This window comes from Anguilla anguilla, chromosome 16, assembly GCF_013347855.1.
Source record: "Anguilla anguilla isolate fAngAng1 chromosome 16, fAngAng1.pri, whole genome shotgun sequence".
Taxonomy (NCBI): Eukaryota; Metazoa; Chordata; class Actinopteri; order Anguilliformes; family Anguillidae; genus Anguilla; species Anguilla anguilla.
The window spans coordinates 19,688,848-19,703,871 of NC_049216.1; the positions used below are offsets into that span (position 1 = coordinate 19,688,848).

The 15,024-nt window shown below is 54.9% G+C and overlaps 1 protein-coding gene across 5 annotated transcripts in view; it reads right to left on the reverse strand.

The window, feature by feature from the left end:
- herc1 (HECT and RLD domain containing E3 ubiquitin protein ligase family member 1) overlaps positions 1–15,024 on the reverse strand; it is a 69,503-nt gene that overhangs the window by 35,444 nt on the left and 19,035 nt on the right. For 4 of the 5 annotated variants that reach the window (XM_035396084.1, XM_035396083.1, XM_035396082.1 and 1 more), the window contains exons 20-37: positions 14,852–14,966; positions 14,538–14,658; positions 13,866–14,037; positions 10,942–11,272; positions 9,718–9,838; positions 9,499–9,547; positions 7,562–7,809; positions 6,982–7,194; positions 6,447–6,567; positions 5,751–5,988; positions 5,454–5,626; positions 4,832–4,987; positions 4,613–4,719; positions 4,407–4,517; positions 3,940–4,110; positions 2,203–2,442; positions 1,472–1,555; positions 411–940 (exon numbers count right to left, since the gene is read on the reverse strand). In XM_035396084.1, the coding sequence (XP_035251975.1) occupies positions 411–940; positions 1,472–1,555; positions 2,203–2,442; positions 3,940–4,110; positions 4,407–4,517; positions 4,613–4,719; positions 4,832–4,987; positions 5,454–5,626; positions 5,751–5,988; positions 6,447–6,567; positions 6,982–7,194; positions 7,562–7,809; positions 9,499–9,547; positions 9,718–9,838; positions 10,942–11,272; positions 13,866–14,037; positions 14,538–14,658; positions 14,852–14,966 (3,301 nt within the window). The remainder of the gene's footprint in view (positions 1–410; positions 941–1,471; positions 1,556–2,202; positions 2,443–3,939; positions 4,111–4,406; positions 4,518–4,612; positions 4,720–4,831; positions 4,988–5,453; positions 5,627–5,750; positions 5,989–6,446; positions 6,568–6,981; positions 7,195–7,561; positions 7,810–9,498; positions 9,548–9,717; positions 9,839–10,941; positions 11,273–13,865; positions 14,038–14,537; positions 14,659–14,851; positions 14,967–15,024) is intronic. The other variant, XM_035396085.1, reaches the window with a different exon arrangement.

Sequence of the window (15,024 nt, forward strand, 5' to 3'; positions counted from 1 at the left end):
AAAGCAGATCCAGTTAATGAACATTTCCATACCGGCAAAAGAAAGACCGCATCTCCATACACTGAGCCAGACATGGCAAAAACAACACATTCACAGAGATACAGCACACATGCATCTCTTCAGAGCTGAAGCACCTTAAAAGCATCCTGCATACACATGCAAATGCAGACCCAAGTGCAAACCACATCGTAAATGTACTGGATGCATTAACGTGCGATATTCTCCCCCAGCTGCTCACAGATGAGTAATACGTGTGGCATAAAGAAGTTTGTATGTCTGGAACTACGGAAACCACACAATGAAGCTGGGAACTAAAATTAATGACGGCCATCAACTGTCATGTTTCCGGATTCTTCCAGACCCCCCCACCCCCTGCACCCCATTCCCCCTCGGGTGGCGGGGTGGGCTACCTGATGGTGATCTCGGCCTCGTCCCACTGCACCTTGGCGGAGGTGCTGCCCTCCTTGACCACGCCCAGCAGGGTGGCGTGCCGCCCGGTCTGCTTGTGGACGCACCTGCCGCCCACCCGCAGGCCGGCGTCGGCCCCGCCCATGACGGCCAGCACGGGCCACACCTCGGAGCAGAGGGTGCGCAGCTGGGCCTCCGGCAGGTCCCCCAGGCCGTGGCGCGCGTGGCGGCCCTTCTCCTCCTCCCGCTGGTCCTGGCGGGCGTCGTGCTCCTCGCGGCTCTGCACCGAGCGGCTCTTGCGGAGCCGCTGGCCCCCCCCGGGGCCCCCGCCCTCGCGGAAGCAGGCCTTGATCTTGTGCAGCCGCTCCATCATGGTCTTGTTGATGCAGTGGGTCCAGCGGTCCATGCGGTGCAGGATGCGGATCAGCTGGATCGCCGCCTCCGCCAGCACCGTGGCCACCGGGCTGCAGATGGGGTCGCCCGGCAACAGGTCCCGCGGCGTGCCCCTCATCTGCATGTCGCAGATCTTCACCTGCGGGGGGGGGGGGGGGGGGGGGGCAGACGCCCACAACATGCCATTAGCCTCAGCCTCCGAGGGCTGCCTCCCATTTAGGCCCAGGACTGACCCACAGGGGGCGCTCTAACTGATTTTCACACACAATATGCCAGTGATCTAGACTAAGACTCTCTGTCTCTTTATCTTTCAGATCTCTCTATTCCGCCAGTGTTCAGATGCAAGGACATGCAAAAACATATGGGGCGAACAGTGAGGAAATCTGACCACTTTTCAAACCCAACTGCCTTCAGCAAAACATACAGCAGTGGCAGGAGTCCAGAAAAGTGCATGAAATGTGCTCCACTGGCTCTGCTACTGCTAAATTATTCAGAAACCTCGCAGCTCCATAGGTCAGCACAAGGGGGCAGAGCTCAAACGTCACGGGAAGTCCTTTTTTTGTGACAGGAGCATTGTAACGAGGGTGGGCCAGTGGCATTATCCGTACATCAGGGCTGAGAATAATGAAGGGCTGGTGCCTCAGCGCCCCCTGGTGGCTGAATGCTTTACCTTCTCGCCGGGGTTGCTGCTGTAGAACATCACGCAGGGGTAGAGCTCGGTGGCGTCCACGTCCTCGAAGGCTAATTTGGGCTCCTGCAGGGGGAAACAGCAGCGCGTTAGAGGAGGGAGAAGCCATCAGTCACCCTTAACGACAGCCTCTCTCCCGCGGGAGGGACGCTCTAAATCACAGGCATTATATTACATCCCTGCTGAACGAGGGAAGGACGGCACCTGCAGAAAAACAGACGACTCTCCCCTCCCTCCCTTCCTGGAGAGGGGCAGAAAAGACAGGGCAGGCTACAGTCAGCTGAAGGTAGTGGGGGTGAACAAAAGTAACGGGGGTGGGGGGTGGGGTAACCTTTTTTGCAGTAAATCAATTTCACAGTTTGTTACAGAATGCTGGTCAGGACCTAATGCTCACTCACAATATCGCATTTCACCCGATGAGGAACAACTCAACCGAAGACTTTTTCCTTCTTTTCTTTGAAATGGCAGCAGTGATCTATATTTTATTGATTGCCAGCTTGTATCTTCTTAATTACACAGCTCATGACTTCTTAACTAGGCAGGTTTTTATAAGCAGTCAGAATGTAATCAGCAGGAGAGCCCAGCGGTGCTGGCTAAACACATTCTCATATCTGCGCCGCTGAAGTTTAATGGGCGGCAGTAGCTCTGGAGCGCGCTCAGCACGCGCGGCCTCCGGCAGTAACCGAGCCACGCGATTGGCCGCCCCTCCTCACCTCTCCGTTCTTGCCGAAGGAGACGGTGCGGGCCTCCATGTCCAGCACGCAGGTGATGTAGTCGCCCTGGGTGAAGCTGGACAGCGTGAGGGCCTGCTCCCCGTTGTGGTACAGGTTCCCGCTGTAGGCGCGGTACAGCCACATGTCCGAGGTGGTGCGGTGGTTGAAGTCGTGCACCGGCCAGCGGGACACGCCCACGCAGGTGCCCTCGTTGCCCCGGTTCTCCTTCACGATGTAGAACTGCGGAGAGAGAGGGGCGCGTCACTGACCACGGACTGGAACCGTCCCCATAACTCCCCCCCGTGAAAACCGTCCCGCGGCCGACCGCGTTTAAGATCAGGAAGCAAGAGGAGCCTCAATGCCCATCATTACTATTCATTATAAATTTGATTGAAATGTTCTCTACAGTGACAGCTAACAGCCTGCTGTTTGAGGGCATTCTCTCAGATCTCTGATGGATGGAATAACCTGAACCCAGTGAGTGGGCTGGGGTTCAGCACTAGTACTGAGCATGCCCGGTGCGCTAGGAGGGCCCGGTGGGTTAGGAGGGCCTGGTGGGTTAGGAGGGCCCGGTGGGTTAGGAGGGCCTGGTGGGTTAGGAGGGCCCGGTGGGTTAGGAGGGCCTGGTGGGTTAGGAGGGCCCGGTGCGTTAGGAGGGCCCGGTGGGTTAGGAGGGCCTGGTGCGTTAGGAGGGCCCGGTGGGTTAGGAGGGCCCGGTGCGTTAGGAGGGCCTGGTGGGTTAGGAGGGCCCAGTGGGTTAGGAGGGCCTGGTGCGTTAGGAGGGCCCGGTGCGTTAGGAGGGCCTGGTGCGTTAGGAGGGCCCGGTGGGTTAGGAGGGCCCGGTGGGTTAGGAGGGCCCGGTGGGTTTAAAAGGCTAGTTGGCCGGCAGCCTCAGTGTTGAGTGCTGACCCAGCGCCGCGCCACACCGAGCAGCTGCTGGACCCGCGCGGGCAGATGGTCAGAGTCCGGCGGGCGAACTGCACCGAATGGACGGCGCCATGGCGACAGATGGGGAGGAACCGAAGCCTTCGGCCCCGCCCACCTCCCCCTGTAGCCCGCCCGACAGCCACACTGACTGGACTCACACCAGACTGATTTATCTGTCAGAACGAACGCCACGGCGGCTACTGCGCGTCTCCAAACATTTGGCTTCTTTAAAAACAAGCATAGCATATCAAAGTGCAGCACACAGAACTGCATAAAATAATGGAAGTCGTGTCTCTAGTTGTGTTGATCTAAACGTCTTACAATTTTATTATACATTTTTCATGTGCCTGCATATCGCACCTGCTGTTCTGCCGGGGGCGATATGCAAGGCTTCATAAAGACACTCGCTCAGGTGGCACCTGTCAGCTGGACAGCAGGGAGACCTGAGGTAACACCTCTGAGGCTCGTAACAAGTGAGCTGATCTCTAGTTTCAGGTGCTCTGGATAAATACCAGCCAGAGGGACAGGGAGGGGAAGAAAAAACCCACCCTTAACCGAATACACTGCGCTGGACTGAGAGAATAATCACTACAACACAAACGGTTCTACTGAGTGTTCGGTAATCAGAGATACTTGGCGAAGTGGTGGCCGAGCAGAAAGGGGCTGATGGGAGGTGTAGTCCAGACCTCGTCAAGCACACTTCAGTCACAGCCTGCGGACTTCAGGCTTTTCACTATCCTCTGTACTATATTTTGTGGTACGCGCTGTGGGGGGTGGGGCAGGGGCGGAACAGGGGCGGGTCTGAAGCACCTTCCACTGGTAGCAGCCGGAGGAGATGCCGGTGGAGGCCAGGCCGTAGCCCTTGCCCCCGCTGCCGTGCGTCAGACCCTGGCCGTTCTCCACCACGCAGCACTGGGCCTTCTCCGGGTCGAACGACACCTCCTGGATGGGCAGGTTCTCGTCCTCCTCCTCCGCCTCCCCCTGTAGGAAGGAGCCACGGATCACATGACAGGCGGCAGAGGCGTGGCCACCACAGCGTGTAAACACCTCAAAAATATCCTCAGTGCGTAGGGTGTCTGCATGTGTGTCAGTGGTAGTGTAGCGCTGGGAACTGGCTTTGTAAACTGAATGCAAAACCTGTGAAAACCACGTCTACTAAACGGCTGCTAAAAATGTGAGCGCTCAATTCCTTGATCCTTTCCACCTTTTAATTATGTGCATTACAGTACCACTTTCCATAAGCGCGCTCACACAGAAGCCATGACAGGTGTCCGTACCTGCAGCTTGAGCTCCTGCTCCTTCTCTTTCAGCTGGATGGCGTGCTTGGCCTGGGCGATGGGCGCCTCCCACATGCAGTCGGAGAGCAGGGAGAACAAGCGCTCCACCACCTGAAAGGAAACGCACCGCGCGGTCACTCGCGGTCCGACCCCGCCGCGAAGTCCGCCGCACCCGAAAGTAAGGAGGGGAGGAGGAACGCGCTCACCTGGGTCATCTGGTCGTCCTCCACGCTGGACTCGCACGCCGGCAGCACCGCTTCCAGCACGTGGAGGGCCAGCAGCCGCGTCCGCAGGTTCCCCACCAGAGGAACTCCTGAGGGAAGACCACAGCAAGACCCAGGTCAGCCCCTTCATTTGTAAACGTACATGACCTCGCATCTCCAGCACGGTCTCTGTGTTTCCGGAGGGACGGCTGCATGTCGAACCTGAGCAGCACTTCTGGGCGGCGATGTTGAGCAGGACTTCGGTCCACTTCGGGGAGGCCATTTTGGACTGGATGGCTTTGGAGGAGACGACGCGGCGCAGGAACACCAGGAAGTCCCCCAGGTGCAGCTCCGCCGTGTGCTGCTTGCGCAGGAGAGCTGCGGAAACGCAACGCATGACCTCACCGCTATTACACACACACACAAACTCACTCTCTCACGCAAGCGCAGACACGCAACGCGTGACCTCACCGCTACTACACACACACACCAACTCACTCTCTCACACAAGCGCAGACACGCAACGCGTGACCTCACCGCTATTACACACACACACCAACTCACTCTCTCACACAAGCGCAGACACGCAACGCGTGACCTCACCGCTATTACACACACACACCAACTCACTCTCTCACACAAGCACAAACACACATCACGTGACCTCACCGGCAGTACACACACACAAACTCACTCACACAATATTCTGCACAGTACTGGGACTAGTTCTTGTGTTTAAACTCATTTTCGGGTTCTGTATCTAGCTGTAAGGTCTGGATGTGCGTGTCTTTCACTCCAGGCTAGTAACAGGACGTTATAGTGTGTCTCCAAGCCCAGCCCTCACCTCTGAAGTCCTTCTTCTCTGGGTCAGATCCTTCCTCAGACTTCTCCTCCTCTTCCTCCTTGCCCGTGGCCAGTGGGCTGACCCCCGCCTGGGAGAGTAGGTTCTTCAGCTGGCTGCACAGCAGGTCCAGCAGGGACTGCACCACCTTGGGGCTCAGCTTGTCTGCATACGTGCTATACCAGAGACAGAGAGAGGGAACTGTTAATACTACCCTACAGGGAGACAGGCAGCTGCACTGTTAATACAACCCAACAGGGAGAAAGACAACTGCACTGTACTGTGCTGTGCTGTACTCACCCAGTGCTGATGGCCAGGATCTGCAGCAGGCGGGTGCTGGCCACTTTGAGGGCGGTGCTGAGCTGGGACACGCCCGGTTTCTGCAGCAGCTGCAGGGGCTGTCCCAGCATGGTGTCCGTCCCGCACAGCTGAGAGAGCACGTTCAGCAGCCCGCTGGAGATGGCCAGGGACACGTCCACCGGCTGGTAGCGCACGCTCAGCGCAAACACCGTCACCAGGAGGAGGCGCTGTTGGGCCTCTGGGAGGGGAGAAAAAAAAAACACAGGTCACCGTAACTGCAGACTATACCAAAACTCCGGAGTCTATGGGAGTAGGCTGTGCACCTCTCTAACACAGTAATGCTCTTACAACCAGCAAGGGAGTTCAGTCCCAGCAAGTCTATGGACATGAATATGTGAAAATGGTGCTGTGCCTGTTGGATCAAGGCCTGCCATCTGTGTGCTCCCCCAAAAACTGCCCCTCAGTAAAAATTGGACTTATATGGAAATGGGTTGGAAGTGTGCATGAAGACACGCCCTACTGAGGCTCACAAACTGCTCTACTGATGATCTACAGTAGGGTGTGCTCAACTAACATGAGACGCATGTCTGTCCTTGGGACTCAATGGCTTTAAGGCTTTATGGGGGGCGTGTGACTCCTGTCCTGCATTGTGAGCGGGCGTGTCATGCAGGGGGTGTGTCCCTGAGAGATCCTCACCAGAGTGGTGCTGATTGGCCTGCAGCGCCCTCTCCAGCGTGACGGACAGCTGCTGGTAGATCTTGTGCACGGCGGTCTGGATGTCCCTCTGCAGGCTCCTCTTGGCGGCTCTGATACCGTCCTGGGTCGGAGGGGAAAGGAGCACTTCAGCACACCCCTCCATCAGCGTTAACCTCAGTCACAAGCTGAAGGCCTGATTCCCTCAGCTAAAGCACCAGCATCAAGGTGCAGGGCTCTACACTGCTCCCACTTTAGGAACATCCTGAAAAATGGTGTGTGCTAACTAGGAAAACAATTTAATAGCGCATCTGCTCACTGGGATTCATTAGCATGTGCCTGAAGTTTTTCAGCTCTGGAGCTCGTGTGTAGAGCCCCGGTTATGGCCTCTGAGGCCTTACTGAAGAGAAGGCCTCAGAGGCCATAGCACAGCACATATCTGTAATAGCACAGTGAAACAGGAAGTGATTCCTCTCTACAGTGACAGGCTGGGAGCGCAGTGGTGAGGTGGCGGTAGCGCCATGGCGGCTCTCTCTACCTGGTAGTGGTGCAGCTGGACGCTCTCGCCCTTGGTGCCGCCGGTGCCGACGGTGCCCAGGCCGAAGCAGCCGGCCAGGAACTGCAGGCGCACGGAGGTGAGCAGGGAGGAGGACTGGAAGGGTGGGGCACTGCGGCCCACGCCCGCCGCCTGGCTCTTCTCCTCCATCCCCGAGAGCAGCACCACCATCTGGTGCAGGGCCTCCAGCCGCAGCTGAAGGGGCAGTGACACACGTGCAGATACACACACACACGCACGCACACACGTACATATGCACGCACGCACACACACACACACGCACACACGCACGCACGCACAAACACACATACACACACACACACACACACACGCACAAACACACACACACACAAGCACGCATGCAAACACACAAATACACTTTTTATTCTGTGCTCTGTACGGTTCCCTTCTAATGCATTTTCATGCATTACACATTTATGGAACACACACACCTGAACGCATGAGACAGCAGCTCACACTTCCTGATCACACACAGGATAAGCACAGCGCTTAGCGCCCTGCCTCAGTAACTCCACACACACAGCCCCAGGGCAGCCCGTACCTCGGCCCGGCTCTGCTGCTGCTCCATGGCGATGATGGCGCCCTGCGGGCTGGTGGACGTGCCCTCCTCGGGCTCCTTGAAGGCGGGCGCGTTGCCCACGTCGCCGCTGACGAAGCTCACCATGTTGTCGATCAGGGCGTGCACCCCCAGGGACCGGCTGAGGTCCAGGTCTGACTCCCCGTACAGCCGGTCCCGCCCACGCCAGTACCAGGAGTCGGCCAGGGCGTCCGGAGAGCTCTGCAGCAGCCCTGGGGGAGGAGGAGGGGAGGGGCGGCCGGACGGCTTTTCAGAAAGAGTCCCGACAGAGGGAGGGCTCTCTGTGAGGTGTCAGAGCCGAATTCTAAAGGATGCAAATCTAAGCCCATGCCATATGACTGCCCTGCTCAGAGTGCATATCTCATTATATTACAAAAGAAAGATGCTGCCATAATTGAAAGAAAAATAAAATTTGACGCTGGGTGGTGGGGGGGGGAGGGGGGTTGCAAAGCAGATAATAAGCAGTCGCAGTGCCTGACCAATCCCATGGCAGCCCGGCTAGCAGGAGCTAAGGCACGCGGATCATGGAGCTCAGCATAACAGAGAGACTGCAGCTTCTGGGGGCGTTTCCCAAAATGGCCACGCCCCCCAGCTCCACCAAAGCACCACTGCGCAAGGGGAAAAAAACATTCAGAACTTAAAAATAAAGAGAAATAAACTGCTCACGGCTCGGATGCACATGGGTGGGCTGTATGAATTCCGTCTTAATGTCCTTCTTTAAACCCCTACAGTGTGTCATGCTCACTTCCAAACACACAGTACCAGCACCTAAACACCTTAAGAACACGGGATATTCCAGCATCCTGTTTCACTGCACCCAAGCATATCTACTAGTACATAAATAGTTCTTTGTGTCTTCTGCACACTTCCAATATTGTGTTATAATTTTACATGCATGTAATATATGCAATGCACGCAAAACTGGATTTTGTGCCATTTCTTAAACTTCAAAAAGAATAATTTTTAAGTTGTGTCAGAGATGTGTAGCAGGGAAATGCATTTCCATCTCATGTTCACAGCATCTACTGTACAATTTTGTCTAAATGAACAGTATAACTAAGCATCAAGTGACTACCAAGCACAGCCTCCTGGTTTATTAAAACAAGGCTTGAATTCAAATGTTCTGATGACGGAATCATGAAGACCAAGAAACCTAAGTATTTAGTATTACGCTGCATTCTGTACTATACTAAAAGAAGACTTATCCATCCAAATCAGTGATTTACAGTAAAATTAAGACAGATGCAAAATGCAGTGACAACACCCAGGACACTGAAACATGAACACTCCTAAAAGATTAACTTAATTATAATTTTGTATAAACTGTGCATTGGGAACTGAGCATGGGATTCTGGGGGTTGTAGTCTAATGTTTGCTGAGAGGAATGAATGTACGGTAGCTGAAATACAGTCATGGACATGTGCTCTGGCTTCAGGAAGAAGAAAGTGGGAACATGCCATCGTGTACTTGCTTGGAGCTCTTCTTGTTTTTGGGGCTCAACTGGCCAAAAAGGAGTAAACACACTATCGCACAAAAATCAGAAAACAGAGGGAGAGTTTTATTTCCCCTGAGAAAGTCTGCCTTCCAGAACCTTCTCAATCCATCCTCCATATGGACACACAAACTGTGCTCCTCACAGACAATATGCTTCCCAGAAAAGTCAGCTAACAAATAGAAAATCCAGCAAAGTGACTGAACATACTAAACATTTGAAAAACCTATGTTTAGGCACTCTTGGTCTGTAGTAGGGCAATCCAACCACAATTTAACTGGGTTTCATTTTAAAATGCACATTGTCCAATATCTCCATTCTACTTCCACAATCAGCACTTCATTCTTTTTAAGGAGCGACCAATTAATAATGTTTAGCAAGAAATATCAAAAACGGATAGTTTTCATACCTCTCCTTTTATGCGAGGATGCCAAATCCAGGTCATTTCTCCTCCCACTCTAAAAGAGGAAGAGAAAGCAATTAAACTCACAAAGAAAGCACAAAAAAATACCTCTCAAGAGGTCACACGACCCCAGGGAAATGTCAAATGTTCCCACACAGATTCCGTAACGAACACTCGTATCATGCTGCACATGACCGGAACACACCAGCAGGTGGCGGTACTCACCAGGGCATAGCCCTCCTCGTCAGACTCGGGCTGGGACAGGTCTGACTCGCTCCTGGATTTGATGAGCCTGTAGCTGGGGCTGGCCTGGACAGAGCGGCTCTCCGCAGTCAGGCTCTCGCTCCTGCGCGACGGGGCCCGGGGACAGAGCAGAGCACAGAGGTTAGCCCCACTGCCTTTTCTCATCTAACCGACAGCCGCTTCAGTAATGCTTCACAGCTCCAGATCATTTTCCACAGGAGCCACGTGGACAGAGGGCAGCAGATCAGGGGGGAATGTTAACGTAAAAATAACACAGGACAACAAAACGACCTAACCAGCTACCGCAAGCAGGGAGGACGCCAAAAACAGCTCCTCAAAACAGCTTTAAAAATATAAGAAAATGGGTCAGTGTTTAAATCAGACCTGCTAAAACATGTTATGAGGACACAAACTAGGGCACACGCTCTCAGATTTCGGGGATTCCGGCGACGTGCCGAGATGAAGACCGCGCTTCAGGCTTTTCTCCTGGCGGGGAAACGCAGTGTAACTGCTGTTTATAACAGGCCACCGAGCTCTCCCACTCCATACAGGCCCAGCCAGGTACGGGAACAAGTGTTAACATTTCTTCACAAAGTCAACATTTTAAACAATTTATTTTGAAAGGTTTAACACCTTACACTGCATATCCCCTAGAACCATTCCCGTCAACAACCTCTAGAGGGCCTACAATTTTTTTTTTGGCTCAGCTCACGGATATTTTGTGCAATGTTGCATCTGTTCGTCCGGGAAACCATGCTTCTCACCACAGAAGGTTCCCGGTAAAAAGATGAATTAAATAAAACACAAAATGTTCCTATCAAACACCTCTAATTACCCTGATCTTCAGCAGTGAATACTGCAGAGTGAGTGGCACTCACTGAGGGAGGGCATCAGTGGGCTATCAGGCAGATGTGTTAATTTAGGGAGTGTGAAACCATCAGCATGCCATCTGTTCAGACTTCCTGTCACTTTTGAAACTTCCTGCGTAGCTACTCATGTGAAAAAGCTAGTTTAGAAGACAGGGACTCAGTCTCATCTCAACACAGGCATTATTGAGTACACAGTGCAATGTTTTGGTTAACAGTAGAACCATAAAAAGTTCCAACATGGGAGAAGGTACAGACATAAATGTGCTGGCTTCTCATTCGCTAATGATGAAAGGAGAGGGGAGAGTGACAGGGACAGAGGGGAGGGGTCCAGGGTCACCTGGTCATGAAGCCGACGCCCTCCTGGGCGGCCCCGCCGGGCGGCTGGGCGGGGCCCTCCTCCTGCTGCTGTTTGAGCGGGTCCCCCTGCACGGGGCTGACGCCCAGCACCAGCAGGGCGCAGCGGTGGATCACCGAGTTGCAGGCGGCCGTGTACAGGTCCTGGCCCTCGGGCAGGCCCGCGCTGCCCCGCCGGTCCTCCTGGGACTGGGGGGGCTCGTCCTCGCCCCCCCGCGGGCCGGACGAGGGGCCCAGCCCCGCCCCGCTGCTGGCCCGCTCCCTCTCGCGGCTGCGGGCCGCCTCCCGCGCTGAGAGGAAACATTGAAAGATTTCTGTGCCGAGCGACACAAGAGACACAGGGGCGGGGTTAGACATGCCGAGCTGCCACTCAACGCGCCGCTGCAAACCACGCCCACGCCCGACCGCAGGGTCCGAGCGCTCGTATTAGTGACCTCTAATGACGGGACAGTGAGCTTTCATTAACCCAGGGCGGAGCTACAACGAGCTGTCAATCACTGATTTGTTTGAACCAATGAAAAGGTTTCATTTCCAAACACAAAGCACAAAGCACACAAAGGCCTAGCTCATATCAGGGGGCACTGTTTCATATAGTAGCTCCACCAATTGTTGGTTTGAGGGAACCTCACTTTGCCATCATCAGTTAAAAAAAATAACTTCTGCAAACACCCACATTCTGACTAATTAACCCATTAAGGTAGAACTTTAACACACGTTAGTTTTAAATTAAAACTGATGCGCAGAAGCACAACCTTTCAAAATCACACACAAAGCCTTAATGTTTGATGTTAAATTTTACAGATAAGGACCAAACTGCACACACAAAGTACAACTGCAATATTTCTGCTCTGGCTAAGAAAGGAGCAATCGCATCTGCAAAAATGCAGCAACAGCCAACACCGCAGTGGAGTCATGCAGGGTGCGTGTGTTTGTGTGTGTGTGTGTGTGTGCGTGCGTGTGTGAATGTGCGTGTGTGTGCATGTGCGTGTGCTTTGTGCGTACGTGTCTGTGAGGAGGCGTGTGTGTCGCGCGTGCTTGTCTATGCCTGTGCAGGCTGCATGTCGCGTGCTTGTCTACGCCTGTGCAGGCTGCATGTCGCGTGTGCTTGTCTATGCCTGTGCAGGCTGCATGTCGCGTGCTTGTCTATGCCTGTGCAGGCTGCATGTCGCGTGCTTGTCTACGCCTGTGCAGGCTGCATGTTGTGTGTGCTTGTCTATGCCTGTGCAGGCTGCATGTCGCGTGTGCTTGTCTATGCCTGTGCAGGCTGCATGTCGCGTGCTTGTCTACGCCGGTGCAGGCTGCATGTCGCGTGTGCTTGTCTATGCCTGTGCAGGCTGTATGTCGTGTGCTTGTCTATGCCTGTGCAGGCTGCATGTCGTGTGCTTGTCTATGCCTGTGCAGGCTGCATGTTGCGTGCTTGTCTATGCCTGTGCAGGCTGCATGTCGCGTGTGCTTGTCTATGCCTGTGCAGGCTGCATGTCGCGTGTGCTTGTCTACGCCTGTGCAGGCTGCATGTCGCGTGTGCTTGTCTATGCCTGTGCAGGCTGCATGTCGTGTGCTTGTCTACGCCTGTGCAGGCTGCATGTCGCGTGTGCTTGTCTACGCCTGTGCAGGCTGCATGTCGCGTGTGCTTGTCTATGCCTGTGCAGGCTGCATGTCGTGTGCTTGTCTATGCCTGTGCAGGCTGCGTGTCGTGTGCTTGTCTACGCCGGTGCAGGCTGCATGTCGTGTGCTTGTCTATGCCTGTGCAGGCTGCATGTCGCGTGTGCTTGTCTACGCCTGTGCAGGCTGCATGTCGTGTGCTTGTCTATGCCTGTGCAGGCTGCGTGTCGTGTGCTTGTCTATGCCTGTGCAGGCTGCATGTCGTGTGTGCTTGTCTGTGCCTGTGCAGGCTGCATGTCGCGTGTGCTTGTCTACGCCTGTGCAGGCTGCATGTCGCGTGCTTGTCCATGCCTGTGCAGGCTGCATGTCGCGTGTGCTTGTCTATGCCTGTGCAGGCTGCATGTCGCGTGTGCTTGTCTACGCCTGTGCAGGCTGCATGTTGCGTGTGCTTGTCTACGCCTGTGTAGGCTGCATGTCGCGTGTGCTTGTCTATGCCTGTGCAGGCTGCATGTTGCGTGTGCTTGTCTACGCCTGTGCAGGCTGCATGTCGCGTGCTTGTCTACGCCTGTGCAGGCTGCATGTCGCGTGTGCTTGTCTACGCCTGTGCAGGCTGCATGTCGCGTGTGCTTGTCTATGCCTGTGCAGGCTGCATGTCGCGTGCTTGTCTATGCCTGTGCAGGCTGCGTGTCGTGTGCTTGTCTATGCCTGTGCAGGCTGCATGTCGTGTGTGCTTGTCTATGCCTGTGCAGGCTGCATGTCGCGTGTGCTTGTCTACGCCTGTGCAGGCTGCATGTCGCGTGCTTGTCCATGCCTGTGCAGGCTGCATGTCGCGTGTGCTTGTCTATGCCTGTGCAGGCTGCATGTCGCGTGTGCTTGTCTACGCCTGTGCAGGCTGCATGTTGCGTGTGCTTGTCTACGCCTGTGCAGGCTGCATGTCGCGTGTGCTTGTCTATGCCTGTGCAGGCTGCATGTTGCGTGTGCTTGTCTACGCCTGTGCAGGCTGCATGTCGCGTGCTTGTCTACGCCTGTGCAGGCTGCATGTCGCGTGTGCTTGTCTACGCCTGTGCAGGCTGCATGTCGCGTGTGCTTGTCTATGCCTGTGCAGGCTGCATGTCGCGTGCTTGTCTACGCCTGTGCAGGCTGCATGTCGCGTGTGCTTGTCTACGCCTGTGCAGGCTGCATGTCGCGTGTGCTTGTCTATGCCTGTGCAGGCTGAATGTCACGTGCTTGTCTACGCCTGTGCAGGCTGCATGTCGCGCGTGCTTGTCTACGCCTGTGCAGGCTGCATGTCGTGTGTGCACTCACTCCCTGCAGTCATGACTTCGTGTTCCCGCTCGTCCTCCTCGTCGTCCTGCTCCGGGTGCCCCTCCTCCCGCTCACGGTCCGCCCGCTCCTCAAGCTCTGCCTCCTCATCGATGGTGCGTGTGAAGGAGTGCTCCTGAGGGTCCATGTCCAGGGAGTCCTGGTTATCCGAGACCTGAAGCACGAGTGGAGTCTCAGAGAACCACACACAGCCGGACGAGTCTCAGACAGACATATGCACTGCCAGGGGGACCTCAGACACTGGCCTCTACATTACATTTTTACATTACATTTATTTGGCAGACGCTTTTATGCAAAGTGACATAAAAGTACATACCGAAGGTCAATGTAAGTACAAGTCTCAGTACGATACTCATTATGTAACAGTTATTCATAACCAACATGAATCAGACAGCTCTCTCAGCCAGGAGGCTCAGACATTATACAGCTACATAAGCCCACGGCCCCAGTTCACACTGCTACAGCAAGGAGAAACTACATAGCCAGGCGAGACTCAAACACCTTGCTGCATATTGTACCCACTGTACTGAACACAGACACACCCAGTGTACTGAACACAGACTCACCCACTGTACTGAACGCAGACTCACCCACTGTACTGAACGCAGACATGCACGCACGTGCACACACACACACACACACACACACACGTACCCGTCTCTCCCTGGAGGACGAGCGTGTCTGAATGAGCTCCATGTTCTTGCAGGCCAGCAGGCGGTTGCGGACCTTGTAAACACTGCGGTACACCTCCGCCAGGGCCTTACAGGGCTGGTACCTGCAGGGGGAGGGGAGAGAGCGGGCCGTTTCCCTCCCTGCCAAAAACCCGTCTCTGCTGCAGCACCGCTGCAGTGAACCCATATACCCCCGGGATCATACCCAAGACCTTAAAAAAAAATATGGCTGCAGTGTCATTTAAAGCCCGGTGGCGGTGTACTGAGACTGACGGCAGGGGCGGGGCCCGGGCCTACCTGCCCTCTCCCCGGGCCTGGCTCAGCAGGCCCGTGTGCTTCAGCATGGCCGCCAGCACGAAGCGGGACACGGTGTCCAGCAGGGACTCGCTGCTCAGGGTGGCGTTGTCCCAGTCTGCAGGGGAACAGAGAGAACCAGTTCATCTGCCCTGACCTCATAGCAGCACATTCAG